The following is a 15,739-nucleotide window of genomic DNA, read 5'->3' as shown; positions in this document are numbered from 1 at the left end:
ATAATCTATATGACATAGATATATATAATTACCAACGATATTGTAAGCGTGTTATACAACCACTTTATGTGAGCCAATCACATTAACATACATTTGTCGTAAAGGTCCATATCCCAAAATCTATGTACATGCTTCATCTTAACCATTGTGCACATTAGGCTATGCGAAACATACACAGAAACTTGCACAACTAAAGACTGTCGATACTCCTGCAAAGTGTCTGCAAAAACCTTACATGGCCAAATCGAGATCCATAATGACTTCAGGCCTCTCTAGAGTATACACTGTATTTTTTCTTCATCAAAAAAGGCTCCCCAAGATATGAGAGTGTCTCCTACTACTGTTTGTCCTTGACTAGCAGCAACTACCTACATAGATTTTCTTCTAAATCTGAGAAAAAGAGGTGAAGCTATTCTTACCCATGTACCGCTTCTTTTGCTTGCCTCTTGCACTTTGCTTGTCCTTGACTAACAACTACTTACAGTTTAAATTAGAGAAAAAGAGATAGAGTTACCTTTACCCATGTAAGGATTCCTTTGCTTGCCTCTTGAGCTCGTTGCTGCGCAAACCGATGCTCTAATACCATAAGAAGAATGTCAGGGAGAGTGAGCTTGAGCTCCTTATAAGCAAGCTTTTTCACGCATACTCCCACAAGAATAGACAAGCATACAAGAAAGAGATGGATGGCTAAATTTTTTTCTTTAAGAGATGGATGGCTAAATTTTTTTCTTTCTTCTTACTTCTCTACAACCATAACATAAAGATAAGAATATATAATATAAAAGAAAGTGCTAGCACTAAACTATGTCATAACTCTAGTAACTGTACCCTGTACAACCATAACATAAAGATAAGAATATATAATATAAAGGAAAATACTAGCACTATAACTATGCCATAACTCTAGTAACTGTAACCTATAAACCACTGACAAAATATCAACCATAATCTCACAAACCATGTACCATATTCTCACCAACCATACCAACAGTGACATAAGTGTAAAGGTGTCATCCATACAGCACTAGTTGAGCTCCATATCCCAACTTGTTGAGATGGGGATCAAGAGCATTAGCTCCCAAATGAAAAGGAAGAAAAGGGAGGAAGAAAAGGGTTGGAAGTGGGGGGGATACATGTTATTCCAAGGTCATTTACTTCACTAAAGCTTCTTAATATCGATATATTTTTATAAGTATTACTAAATCCAATTCAATTCAATTAATTCACAGATTTTGACTGATTCAGAACTTAGCCAGCTCTATCATATGCATGCAGCGATACATCTAACTACACTTTCATGGTAAAAGCAAAGAAGAAATCTGGAAGATCAGTTATACTAAGCAAGGGTAAAGCTTGCTAAATAACAACTATCCAGTTCTACGTGAATGTGCCCAATCAGCTTATGAACAAGTCTTGTGCATGGCATAAGCAGTGGCTACTGTGCATGAAGAAAACATTGATTGGCAAGTGGATGCAACTAGACTCGACTAAGGCAACAACCCATTGGTAAAATCTCTCATCTATAGCGTGAGCCTCTTATACAAATGTACCATACAGTGTTTGTGAGTCAAGCGATTTGGCACTCTGAGTATATGTTAAATGCGTTTCCACACACTTTGGGGTCATATACCACTTCCTCGTGAAAATTGACGCAACCCACACCACCCCCCCTCCCCCCCCCCCCCATTACAGAAGAAAGGTTGAACACATCCTTTAATGAGAATTATGATGCTCAGTCATTTGCAAATCCCTTGCATGGTCAAGGGCATACACTGATAGCTTGCATTTTTTGTCGTGGAGTGCCACAGAAGAATTTGTGCCAGAGGCTTTTTATGTGCTTGCACTTGAGCCCTTCATCAATTGCCAAGCCTTTGATCTCTGATCCGGGTATCTCACGACTCTGGAAAGTGGTCCGAAACCCTCTCTGAACAGGCAGTGAAAACGGCCTCGTGTCTCATAATATACTGGACAGTGACATATGTAATGTAACTCTGTCTCTGGCTCCATCTGGCACAATTAACAAATCCTGGCCTCAACTGGTACTACTCTAAATTTGCAAGTCTCAATCTCTAGCTGGTGTGAGGATATGCGCATCTGACCAATAGCACACCGTACCCCATGAGAAAGATTAGTATCCATGTAGTTGGGTCTAATCACAAACCCATCCTCCGTGAGCTCGAGAAGATGATCTTTATAGAAAGCCATCTTCGTACCAAGCTCGTGTGTCGGTTGTATCCATGTCCTCCTAGTGTCCAGCTCAGTCAAGTCCTGCCTGATAAGTCTGGTAATCTCTGCCCGTGTAAGAGAGAGCGAGAGTGCATCCAAGGAGTACTAAAATGGAGGTAGCATGTCCATACTAAAGCCATGCAGCTGGAACCAAGCTGTCATCTGTGCATACCAACATGATCCGTCTCCCTGTGATGCCAACTGTCGTGAAGACTCCAAGGCTAAGCGAGCATATCTGTCTCTAGCGAGAACCCAAGTGCAATGTATAAAGGAGACTGATCAAGTGAGTGCCTCTACTACCAATGGGGGGGCAGCCATCTCTGCACAGATAATATCATGTGGTACGGAGGCCTTGGCCCTAATCATCCGGGAAATCATAGAAACCAAGGGCCTCTCCATACATCTCCATCCATCAGTGCTACTACCAGCTCGGCTGTGGTGATCCACTGAGGGTCCCCATATCTCCACTCCATACAACATGGCTGAAGTGACCAAAGTGTCAAAGAGCCAGAGCTTTGTTCGAGGTTCCTGAAACTAAACCTACGAACACATCCTCTCTAGTCTCCCCAATGCTGCATAAGCTCTGGTCAATGTGGTCTCCGCTACTCTCCTCAAGGAAAATAGTGGGCCACTAAAAACCACACCAAGGTAAGTATATGCATCTGTATACTCCACTGTCTCCTGACCATATGTAAAGGTGGGTGCTGACCTCCTAACCCACTGTGCTATGGTGTTAAACACCATCACCTTGGTTTTACCAAGATTAACAGACAATTCGCTGTCATGTGCAATGCATCCAAATGACGCTACATCCCCTCTGGAGAATCTGAGATCAACACAATATCATTAGCATACAATAACAGCGGAATCCATGTCCCTGCTAGCTGTGCTCCTCTGTCACCCTCCCGCTCTACATAGTCCGAAACCTCATCCACATACATCCCAAATAAGGTGAGAGAAAGAGAGTAGCCCCGTTTCACCCCAATAGTGGAGTGAACCATCTCAGATATACCCTGAGTAGTACGTACCTGCCCCACAACTGTCCTACATAAAGCCATGATTCCCCAAATCAGCTCTGTGGGCACTCCCATCTCCTGTAGTCTGCGCATCAGTTTGGCTCTCGGTACTGTGTCAAAAGCTTTGCGGAAATCCACAAAGCAAGATATGGTCAAGAGTGGAGAAACCTCTCCTAAACCCTGCCTGCTCTGATGCACGAATGCCCTCTCTCTCAGCCCATCTACTCAACTCCTGCTCAAGAATAGATGCATATAATCTAGCCAATGTGTGACCAATCATGATGATACGATAATTCCCAGGAAGCATGGGATCCCCTGACTTGAAGATACACAATCGTGGACATATTCCAAGTCTCAACAAAACCCTCACACATGGCTCGGTTAAACATCATAGCAATAAGCCCTGCAAGCATATCTCTGGCACGAATAAAGTGCTCTGCTGCCAAACCATCATGATCATATACTCTCCCAGTCCTCATCTTGTCAATAGCTTTCCTTATCATTTCAACGGCTGACAGGGGTGGCTGTCCTGGTGCTGTGTACAGGGATGCTACAGACTCCCCCCAAATCTCTGTGGAGATAATGGCTGGTGATGGTGAATGCTCATGGAATAGTCTCCATGCCTCGCCTGAGTCCCAACTCATAAATAACTGATACAAATCTCTCTCTATCTGAGCAAGATAAGCATTCTTCTTCCGTCGCACTAGGCGCCGGAAGGTAATCCGTGACTGTCTGTGAGTGGTAACACCCATGAGCACCTCTCTCTATAATCTCATCATCATCTCTCTGCACTCATCATCATACCAGCTATTCTGGGACCTGTTCCCAGATCATCTCTGTGTAGGCTGACTATGGGGATATGCCGCTGATGCTGCAGCATGAAGCGTCTCTATCAATATCTGAGTGAGCTCATCTAATGACCGTCCCAGCTCCTCGGCACATAAGCGTCTGTATATCTCATCCGTGTACACGGTGTCAGTCTCCCTCGTAAAGGTATAACGAGTGTGTGTGGAGACCTGTCCCAATGGAGCTGTGCTGAACTGAAATGTGACAAGGACAAGATAGCATGATACATTGCTACTCCAACCGGCCTAGTGCCTACCATAAAATCCTAAAAAGAGGGAATGAGACTGGGCTGAGCCATAACATAGTCCATTGTACTAGCACCATGCCGATGTGGAAAGCAAGGGAAACCGCCCGCTATCGAGAATCTCTTTAGGCCATTCAGGATGGCCAATCCATGTGCAGTCCCCATGTCTATCAAATACCGCCCATACTCAGTGTGTTCCTCATCTTGTGAGAGTCTAGATAGGCCCATATCCCTATTATCAAGCTCCCTCAACATCTCCTCTAAGAGGTATCATAAAATACTTTCTGGTTATAGGCAATCCTGGCATTGAAGTCCCCCAAGAGAATGATGTCACCATCCCTGGAGAACTCCCAAATGTCATCATCCAAAATACAAAAGAGAGACTAGGTGATGCATACACTGATGTACTAGGAGCAAAATAGCATATAGCAATGTAGAGATATCTGCTCGTCTCTATCCTCAGTCTAACCCACATGTACCTAGCGTGCTCATCTCTGCCGACTATATGTATTAGTGGCTGCAGCTCCTCTCTAAACAATATTGCCACTCCTCCTAAGCCCCGTCCTCTATGCTCTAAACGAGTCTCCTGTCTACAAGCTGTCTCCCATCGGTATCCACTAACATGTGGCATGGACTGTTGAGGAGCTTGATGCGTCTCAGAGTAGAAGATGATGTCCCTCCCAGACAAACTATCCTCAAAAGCCCCTACATCAAGGCGTAGAGATCCATTACAATTCCAAGTAGCAACTTTGAGTGTAGTCCCATAGGTCTCGCGCCGTCATAAAGAGTGCCTCTCCATAATCACCACTCTACCATCTCTATAGAAGGCCACTTTCCCTTTCTCTTGGGCATAACTTCTTTCATGTGGGCAAGCTGCGAGAGTGTGAGATCATCTCCAAGAAATATTCCCGTCTTCTTGAGTGTAGGACGTCTCTTCAAGAAGTCCTTCGCTTCCATGGAGGGGAAACGAATGATAAGTGCTCTCTTCTTAAAAGATTCGCCACTACCTTCTCTCTTCTTTCTTACTCTCCATGCCTTTGTGTGCGTGGCTTCAATGCCCATCATAGAGAAGAGCTTCTTGGTTTCCCCTTCCGCATCATCACAGTCTTTTAGACCAGACACTCGTACATGTAAGGCCTGGGTCTTCCTCCTTTGCTCCTCTTCAAGGGTCATGTTGATGATGGTGGGAGTGGACATGGGTGACGATTCTTTACCTTTCCCTTTCTTGGCGACCTCGATCCATTTCTCCACCTCATCCATCTTCTTTTGTGTCTCTGTGATCACCTCCACCCATGAAGATGTCTTCTCTTTATGTTGCTCCTCTTCTCGAATGATCCTCATTTGTTCCTTGATGGTATTCAGCTCTTCAATGAAGGAGGGCTGAAATTTTCGATCCTCAAGCTTGCCTTGTGAAGTGGCTTCCAACTCTTTTTTGAGGGCTGAGATTTCAGCCGCTTGACTTTCAACATGCAATTTGGCCTCCACTTGTTCCTCCTTTAAGGCTGAAATCTCAGCCTCTTGCCTGGATGTTCTCTCTTCGAGCTCTTGGATTTTGTCAAATCCCTTCTCAAGTTTGGAGAGGCGGTTTATGATTGCGGTAACGGAAGAGTCGACCATCTTCTTGTTTTCTTTGATAATTGTGCTGAGCTTGTCCTCCACCTTCACGAGCTCCTCTTTAACTCCGGTCTTGGCCATGACTTTTTGCAGTACTTCCCACAGCCAATGGACTGGAATTTAATCCATGACACCTACACGCAGCACGAAACAGCAACAGGAGGGAGGTCAAGCCATGTAGAGAAAAGATTCAGCAGTAGGGCAATGGCGGGGCTGCGTGTGCAGGTGGGGGCAGGAGAATGCACAGGTGGTGTCAGGTGTGCATGCGGGGGCAGGAGGTGCAGCAAAAAAGGGGGGGGGGGGGGGGACAGGCAGAGGGGTAGCGTGCAGAGGGGGGGAGGCCGGGGCTCACAGGACAGGCGGAAGGTAGAGAAGAGGGGGGGAGGCGGGGGCTGAGAGGACAGGCGGGAGAGAGAGAGGAGAGGAGGCGAGGGGCTGGCGGGCAGGAGGAAGCGAGGCACAGGGGCTGGCAGGCAAAGAGGGCAGGAGGCGCAGCAAAGAGGGGGGGGAGGGGGGGTGTGTAACGGGCAGAGGGGTATGCGCAGAGAGAGAGAGAGATTTCAAATGTCGCTAGGTGGACCTTGCACAAGGGATCGAGTTAAGATTTTGGAAGGTGCTTCATGATTTCTTGGCTTGCGTTTCTTTTTTAGTACTTTTAAGCACAAAAATTGATGCTAGTGGAAAAACATGCTTTTTTGCTTGCCAAAAGCGTTTTTGTACTGCCAAAGTAAGGAATAAAAGTATTAACCAAGGTGCTCTTCGTGCAAAAAGCAGCAAGAAGAGACCATTTGTACAAACTTTCGCTACAAAACACCAGCAGAAACTTGTTACGTAGATAACAACGTTCACCCCTTTTCAACCCATTGCATACTTCTGGGTCCAGCTCCTTGCAGTTGTCTCATACTTTACCCTGTCCGTCTTGTACATGTGAGCAATCTCAGGAACTAGAGGGTCATCCGGGTTAGGATCAGTGAGTAAAGAGCAGATAGAGAGAAGAACCTGAGGCATTGGAATAAAACGTATCAGCTCCGTCCAAATGTATACCAAGAAAAACAAAGTTAAGCATAGCTTCACAACATATCCACCACTGATGATTACGTGTCTGTCATGCACAAATACGTATGTGTACTCATACATGCGTATACCGTACAAGTACGTGAACACATGACCATGTATGTGCACGTGCATGTATGTATGTATGTGCACATGCATAATGTATGTATGTGCATGCGTGCATGCGTGCGTGCAGATGCACCAAGCAAGCAATAACATGCACATGCACATATACACCTCACACCACTCAGGCCGATGCTTGCATGCACATGAATAAAGAATGCACACATATATCTCACCTTTGAAATTGTCAAGGCTGGACTCCACTGCTCCTTCAGAATGTCTAAACAGATACTTCCATTACTATTGACGTTTGGGTGGAAAACTTTAGTTCGAAAAGCAACCTGCATAAGGTACCATACAAGAAAGTAAATTTGTTGGCGCAAAATTAGTGCATTGAATGAAACTAATGAATACTCAATAATCAAAATTCATATTAAAAAAACAAGAAGTAAATAATAGATGTCATCACTAGAGCATTTATTTTCTGCAGGGGTTATTGCACTATTTTTTATTATGCATGTACACAATCATACATGCTTTGTAAAGCAAGTTACGAATGGCAGTCCTTACCATACCCTAGAGGCTAGAACCATGGCTAGCTGAACTCCAGATTTTCAGAACACCCATTCCACATACCATCAAAGGTCTTCTCATGTACTATGGAAATGGAAGATGAGACATACCTTTCCAGCAAGTGTGTCCTGCCACCACCACCTTCTTGCCCACTTGATCATTCTGCCAATCAATTGGGAACCTCATAGAGATTCACATGCCTTTCAGGACAGGATTCTACATCTACGCATAATTCCGCTGCATGTTACATTGGTATCAGATTCAGCTTGTCCACACACACCGCATCCTAGCGTGAGCATCCTTGGATGGTCAAACTTCACTCCGGCACGACCACCGACTTCAGAAAAATGTCTACAAAGGAGAGTACACATCAACAAGAAGACATCTCCCTCGAAGGAGACCATGCAGCAGATAACCATAGCTCTACTCTGAGCACAAAACCAACTTCTCATGGAGCGTCTCCAACTCTTGGAGGCTACCGTAGCAAGACCCACTCCACCAACTACCCCCAACCTCATCTCCCTCTTCTTTCAGATGGAACAACAAAGCCGAGAGGATGAGGCCAAACGGCGGGAAGAAAAAGCTGAAGCCGAAGAAGCAAGAAAGCAACACGAAAAAAGCAGACAGACGGGACTATGAGGAAGCTCAACGCAAGCTTGAAGACAGGCGTCGGGCTGACGGTTGACCTCGCAGCTCAGGAGCACCAACGAAAGCTTGATCAAGAGCAAATGATACTCGAACACAAGCGGGAAAGGAAGGTCATGCATCTGCAATTTCAACACACCCTCTCTTCAGTTTCTTCGCAATACGCACCATCAACCAAACTCCCGCGACATCAACGACCGTCACCCGGACTCAGCCCAATTTTAGAAAGTATGATGGTACATGTGATCATTTAGCTGTCAATCAATTTATTTATCAGTTTAACTTTGGCAAAGCTAATAGATCCTTAGGATAAAGACTATGTAGCGGTTCCCCACCTTTTTTTTTTTTTTGAAAAAACGATCCTTCTATTAGTTAATGAGAAAACGCCATAAGGCTACAAAGCTCACCTCACAAGGAGGGATAAAAAACACACAGTGAACACCTGAGCTCCACCCCCGTGGCTGGCCGCTCTCTGGGGGGGGCTACCTAGTAGTACATGTGGGAGGTGAGAAGAGCCAAACTGGAGGCCTATAGTTCCAAGTGACATCCTCGCCCCTCGCGATGAGGAAAGGGCCAGGCTGCCAAGTGCAGAGGAAAGCCTTGCGGCGACCTCTCATGCGATCCGAGTCACCCTGTGAAGTTTCCCCCAGTCTCCTCTCAAGGTGTGAATGATGTCCACCCAGAGGGCCTGTATGACCTCCGCCGGTGGAGTTGCCTGGCGGTCAATGGCCTCCCTGCATCGGGCTCTCCATATGTGCCAAGCCGTCATGCTGCTCATCATCTCCCATCTATGCCCGTCCCCCTCCTGGGAGACTGCCGAAGAGAAGTCTGGCGTCGGAACCACCGCCATCGCCCTGTCAGAGACCTGAATGGTCGCACTGCCAGGGACGTCCTCATATCCAAGGGCCGGGCCGCTGTCCGTGGCCCAAGCCACCGCCTCCCACGTCACCATCATCTCACCTAGCGAGCCTGCAAAAACCATCCTGAGAGCGCGCTGCCAGACCTGCTGTGCCTGTGGGCAATCCCATAAGCAGTGCCGCTGCGACTCCTGTGCATGGCCGCACCGAGGGCAGGACGCTGGGTGTCTGCCAAAAGCTAGCCAGGCCCCCACAGCCAGTCCTCTATGCGCTATAAGCCAGAGAAAAAGCGTCACCTTCCGGGGCCGAAAGCTGGCCCAAAGGCGCTGCCAGAAGTCCCTAAGGAAGGCAGGGGAGAGCCCCTGTCGCCGCCAATGCTCGGCCGCCGCCAGGGTGCCCGCTATCCTGTGCCTCTGAATCCGTCGCCCCAGCCTCGCTGTGTACTGAAAAAAGGGGATGCCTGGGCTGGTAGGGGCCGAGTAGGGATCTCGCCAAAACCACTCACCTGGATCCCACTGAAGGCGAATAAGAGGCCTGCTGTCCCAAGCCCATAATCTCCAAGAAAAGTCCTCCCCTATCGAGGCCGGTGAGGGGTCTACATGCCATTGTCTCTGATGAAAGCCGACCACCCGCACCCTCTGAAAAATACAACCCTGGAGCTCATCCAAATCTAGTCGTGTCCTCTCAAGCTGGCCACCCTCTCCCACCTCGAAAGTGAGTGGGGCGACTCTCTCTGCTGAGCCGCAGACCGCTAGAAGGATCTCATGCCGAGTAAAGACGCCCATCCACTGTGGAGGTGGAGGGTCCTGTACTGGGGTCTGCCACTCCCGGGGGATGGCCGCCTCAATGTCCTGCCTCATCAACTCTCTGCCCCTCATCCCGCTGAGTCTCCTCTCCTGAGCCTCTAGAGACAGCTGCTGAAAACATATCCAGTCGTCTAGGGACTGGGCTGGGCCGGAGCTCAATGGGCCCCACGACACGTGAGACCGCGATCCTCCGGGCACCGATGAGGAGCGCCTGAGGCAGCCATTGATCTGGAACCCCTTGATCCGACTTCCCAGTGGTCATAGTCTGGAAGAGTGACGGCCTCAGATGCGCCCAGGCCCTCAGAAGGCTAGCTGCAAAACGCTCCTCGAAGCCAAGGCCCACTCCTCTGGATCGCTGCTCTGTAAAGATCCACCTGATGTTGGGGGTCCAGAGGCCGCTAAGAGAAGGAGTGCGGCTGAGAATCCTGGAAACAAGAAACTCCTTCCACGGCTCAGCGCCTGGTAGGAGGCCACGAATCACCAACTTGCCAAGCAAAGCTCGGCTTTGGCAAATAGGATCAACAATGCCCAGGCCGCCTCTCTCCCTCGGCTGAGTGATCACAGTCCATGCCACCTTGGCCCTGGCGGGCCGCCCGTCTCGCCATCGGACCAAAGAAAGTTCCTGATGAACCTCTGCACCTGGCCAATGCACGCCCGAGAGAAGGCCCAGCAAGAAGTGATGTACCACATGGTAGCAAGCAGAACCTGGTTGGCCACAACCACTCGGCCAGCCAGAGATAAACGAGCGGTACTCCAATACAGAAGCTTCTTCCGAATGCTCAGAAGAAGGGGAGCTATCTGCTGCTCCGGAGATATGTCAATGCCCACATAGCATCCCAAATAGCGCACTGTAGTGCCGGGGGGCAACCACTGAAAACCATCAACTGGCCTCCAAGTCGGGGGGGGGGCATAGAACTGACCCACAACCCACACGACTTGTGCCAGTTGATCAAAGCGCCCGAAGCTCTGCAAAACCTGTCCATGGCTGAGGCGAAGCGGCGGAGGTTCTCCTCTCCTCCCTGAAGATAGACAGCAGTGTCATCCGCAAACTCCGAGTCTAGGAGCTCCTCCGAAGTGCGGATGGGGAGCTGGAGGCCCCGCAAACCTGTATCCTATGCCGTCAAAAAAGTGCTCATGGCCTCCGCCACAAAAAGAAAAAGAAAGGGCGCCAAGGGGCACCCCTGCCGCACCGAGCGCGAGAGCTGGAACCTCTCTCCCCGCACGCCCTGTATCAGCACCTGGCTATGAGCCGATGTGTAGAGTGCAGAGACCCCACGGATCCACTGAGGGGGGAAGCCCATCCTCTCCATAGTGCCTTCCAAGAAGGCCCAGTCCACCCGATCATATGCCTTCTCGAAGTCGAGAAGGAGCACTGCCAGATCCTCCTGCCGAAATCTAGCCAAAGCCGTAGCCTCCCAGAAAGAGAAGATGTTATCCAGGATGCTCCTATCCTGGATGAAGCCTGTCTGCGTGGAGTGGATGATGTCCGGAAGGTGAGGCTGAAGCCGCCTGCTGATCGCCTTAGCTAGGACCTTGTAGGCCGTGCCTAGCAAGGTGATCGGTCTCCACTGTCTAATCTCCAGTCTGTCTCCTCCCTCTTTGGGGATCAAGTGAATCAACCCCTCTGCCATGCTGTCCGGCATGTCTCCCAACTCCATAATCTCCTGGAATGCCAATCTGAAACCCCTATGCAAGAGACCCCAGTACCTCTAGAAGAAAGCCACTGAGAGACCGTCCTCTCCTGGGCATTTGCCCCGAGGAAGTGCCTGAAGAGCCTCCTCCAGTTCCGTATCCGAGAAGGGGGAGAGAAGGGAGTGCTGCAAATGGGACGGCACAACCGGTCTCATGAAGCTCCAAACTGCCTCCCGAGCCTCTCTCACCCTGTCATCTGCTGGCTCAGCAGAGAGCAGATCCCTGTAAAAATCTGTGGCTATCGCCCGAACCCTGGGGGGATCCACCACAACCTGGCCATCAGCCTGCCGAAGACGCCTGAGACCCTCTTGTCTGAAGCGAGGCCCTGTCGCCTCAAAGAAATCTCGAGTCACTCTGTCTCCAGCCTGTGTCCAAAAAGAGCATGGAATCGAAACTCCACCCTCCTCTCCTCGATGGATCTGATCTCTGTGCGAGCTGACTCCATCTGCTCTGAAATCCAAGGGCTCGTAGGATCCCTCTCCAGGAGTCTCTGAAGGGACGCTAGACTCCTCCGCAGGCTCCTCTCCTGCTCTCTGAAGGCCTCCAGACGGTCCAGGGCAGCCTGTCTGAGCATCCTACTGATCTCCTGCAAGCCCCTGGCAAGATCGCTGTGGCTGCTGATCCTCTCCTGAACTGCAGCTCCTGCCAGACCTGCTCAACTCTGGTCGCAATCTCGGGCTCCTCTATGAGACAATCTGGAATCCGGACGCTCTGGCCTCGCTCTCCTCTCGTAGGGCCTCGATCTGGAGAAGCACTGGAAAGTGGTCTGAAAACGAGGAGCCTGCAAGTATGCCCACAGTGCCACCTCTATCACAAGCCCACTCATCAATGTAAAACCTGTCGATGCGGGAAAGGTTAACTCCTGTGGCCCGTCTATCCGAGCGCGAGAAAGATAAACCCCCCTGCAACCTGCCAAACTCCGAGAGAGTCCACGGATCCTGGCCTCTCACCTACAGCACTAGTTCCTCCCAGGCAGCGAGCTCCGGCCCATGAATGGTCTCCTGGCTGCCCCCCATCCTGTCCTCTACATCCTCCAGCATGTTGCAATCCCCCCCTAGGCACCAATGGTCTGCCATGGGGAGGGACTGCCTAATGGTGCTCCAGAACTCGGCTCTCCCGGTCGCCCCATTAGGGGCGTAGAAGTTGAGGAAGCCAATGCGGTCTTCCCCAACCCGAAGGATGATCCACTGCGCTCGACCCTGGACCAGAGTGCCAGAATCCACAACCTCGGATAGAAGCTGTGTCATGACCCTGTGTTTTTCTCTGGACAAGATGCAGATGTGCACGGGGACATGGTGGACAATGTGAATGGCATCAGGTGGGAGTGAAGATGGAAGCCCATGTGTGGATAACCCCATGTGTGAAAGGGGGCAAAGCAATTTTAACTTAAAAGGTTTTAAAAACCTTTAAAGTAATTTTTAATGCCATTTATGAAGAAAACGTGGCCCATAAGCTATTTTTTGGGGCCACGTGTGCTTTTTGGGGAAAAGGAGGGGCTGCCAGGAAAAGGAGGCGCCTAACTCTTGTTGGGTGGTGTGCTTCTTCACTGAGAGGGGCTGGTCGCCTGAAGACCCATGGGCTGGCTTTTTGGTTGGAAAGCGGGCTGCTTGGCTGGGCGCACAGAGCTGCACACTGAACACCCTCTCTCATGCTCGTGTGAAGGGCTGTTGGGCAGAAAAAGCAGGCAGGCGCCTATCTTTTGTGGTACGACTGCTGCAGGTACAGCCGGCTGCAAGTACAAGCGGCGTTGATTCAGTTGATTGCTGCGCTGTGGTTGACTGGTGCAGGTGAAGCCGTCAGGGAACTCTACAGCAGGTACAGGCGGCTGTACGACTGCTGACAGGCGGCTTGTTGTAGGTACAGATCTGTACCGGCTGGTACAGTCGGGTACAGCAGGCGTACAGTTTCTGTCCAGCAGGTACAAGTGGGCCAGTTCAGGTCAATTTCGTACTATTGCAGGCGGCGCTTCACCAGGGTTCACGCGGCGCATAAAAAGCTAGGCCATGTGTGTGCTTTTTGGAGAACGCCGTGTTTTTACAGAAGGCAGAGGTTAGTTTTCCATGAACATAGACATCGTGTCGATGGCGTTCATCTGATGGAACTTTCAGCTTATCTTTGCTTTGGATTCAGGACTGTTTTGGGACAGTCTATGGGCTGTTTTTGTTTGGTTGCAAATTCAGCTATGTGCTTGGGTTTTTGGCTGCAAGTACAGGTCTTGTGGTTATGTTTCTTGGCATGGGAGTGAAGCAAGCTCGCATGGCTGCGTGCCCATGGAGCATATTGTTTTCTTCCTGCTAGAAAGGAACAGTGGGAACTACAGCTATGGGCATCTCTATGTTGCCAGATGTTTCATGAGGGAACAGGCAACTAGATGTATGGAAACAGAACAGGAGTTTCAAAGGGAAACATGTTTTTGAGTTTCTCCAGGAGAAAGGTCACATATGCAGGCAGAAGGTACAGGAATGGACACATGCTTGGTACAGCCTTGCTACTGATTGAACAGGGGACAGGGAATCCATGATAGAGATGGATAGTACCCTTGGAAGGTAGAGAGGGATTGTACAGGTGTGTCAACTGTATGGTATGCTGTGCTGTGATACTCTTTTGAGAAACAGTTTGGGAGTCTGTGTTGTGATGCAGAAGCACTGGATGTGTCAGGGTGTGATGCTGTTCATAGTGTGAGAGGCTATGGATGGTTGTGGCAGCCTTGATCATGGGAGAAAGCTTCTGTATGCAGGCTCAATGTGGGAGAGTCTTTCGATATGAACAATGGCTGGAATTGTTTGTGGATGCCGTGTGGACAAGAAGCCAGATGCAGGTTCTTTGCAGGCTTCAGGAGTTCTACTGGGACGGCTGAATTACCAGCCTTATATTGTAATCAAAGCTCTTAAAATCAATTAAAGAAATACCGCAAGGGGCGCCACTGCGATTTGGGGCCAATCGGTGTCCGTGTACTATTTGCAGGAGCACTCTAGCTCCCCCTGTTTGTTTTCCTTTTCTAGGTCCTCAATGGTGTTGAAGTGTTTTATGTGCAAATGAGTGCTTGTTTCACCGCCCGTCAGGCCGGTTTCAAGGTTCCGTTGCCGGGACAATCGCCAACTTTCTCAAGGAGGCGAGTCCGTGGTTGCTTTGGTCGGGACACATCGTCAACTTTCTCAAGGAGGCGAGCCCGTGGTTGTCACATCAAAAGCTTCAACATGAGGAAAGTGAAAAAAAAAAAGGAAGTGCAGGACACAGTACAAGATTTTGTGTCTTTGCCTATATGAGGTGAAGAGCAAGAGCTGAAGATGAAGCTCAGGAGAAAAGACACCAAGGACAAGAAGTAGTTGGCCAGGAACAAGAAGCAGTTGAAGTGTTATGGTGCAGGAGATGCGTTGAAGGCTATGGCTTTCGACAGTTTGTCATCGGTGGTATCTTCATAGAGGCTTCATGGGTTCGGAAGACAGTTTCTTTCTATGTTTAGCAGTGGTGATCTACTATGCTTCATCGAGGACTTGTGCTTATCACTTGGGTGGAGTGCAAGCAGGTTTTGGGTGCCTGAGGATGTATCAGATGAGGCTCAGAAGGAAGTGGATGAACTTGACGAGGTTCTTATTCCTGAGCATATACTGGCACATAAGGAAAGAAAGGTACAGGGTAAGGTTTCCCGTCGCTATCCTCTGAAGTTCAAGAGCTGTTCACTGATGGATACCAAGTGGATGGAGGAGGTTCACTGATGGATGCGAAGTGGATAGAGGAGGGTGACTTAGCAGATTCACCTCAGGAGTTGCAACTTTATCTTGATGCCTATGAGTTGGAGTCGACTCTTGTTACGGCTCATTCAGGTTCAGCAGAGCATAGGTCTGGAGCATTGCCTGATGCTCAAGAGGGGGATAGCACCTCCGCTCCCTTGTTACAGACAGGCTCATTTATCATCTAGGAGTCGCTTGGTGACATCTTTGTATTCACCTGAAGGTACTGAGGCTGACAGTACATCTGCTTATGGGACTTCTATGATCTTGTGTTCTAGACACATGAGATGGTAAAGTTGGGTATGGTTCACAGTCGCGCGCACCTGGAACTCTAACTGCAACTATGGATAACTCTATGAAGGGCATAAGACTT

The 15,739-nt window shown here is 49.2% G+C and overlaps 1 protein-coding gene across 1 annotated transcript in view; it reads right to left on the bottom strand.

The window, feature by feature from the left end:
* Window positions 1-6,624: 6,624 nt before the first annotated feature.
* The window catches only part of LOC147609301 (ubiquitin-conjugating enzyme E2-17 kDa), a 28,684-nt gene continuing 19,569 nt past the window's right edge, over window positions 6,625-15,739 (bottom strand). Inside the window, exons 3-4 of the mRNA XM_086787406.1 lie at window positions 7,299-7,403; window positions 6,625-6,945 (exon numbers count right to left, since the gene is read on the bottom strand). Of these exons, the coding sequence (XP_086643532.1) occupies window positions 6,802-6,945; window positions 7,299-7,403 (249 nt within the window). The 3' untranslated portion in view covers window positions 6,625-6,801. The remainder of the gene's footprint in view (window positions 6,946-7,298; window positions 7,404-15,739) is intronic.

The sequence above is a fragment of the Cibotium barometz genome, chromosome 51, assembly GCF_041138505.1.
Source record: "Cibotium barometz isolate CiBa-2024 chromosome 51, ASM4113850v1, whole genome shotgun sequence".
In the NCBI taxonomy this organism is placed as follows: domain Eukaryota; kingdom Viridiplantae; phylum Streptophyta; class Polypodiopsida; order Cyatheales; family Cibotiaceae; genus Cibotium; species Cibotium barometz.
Note: the sequence above shows the minus strand (reverse complement) of the source record. Positions and strands in the feature narration are given on the sequence as shown.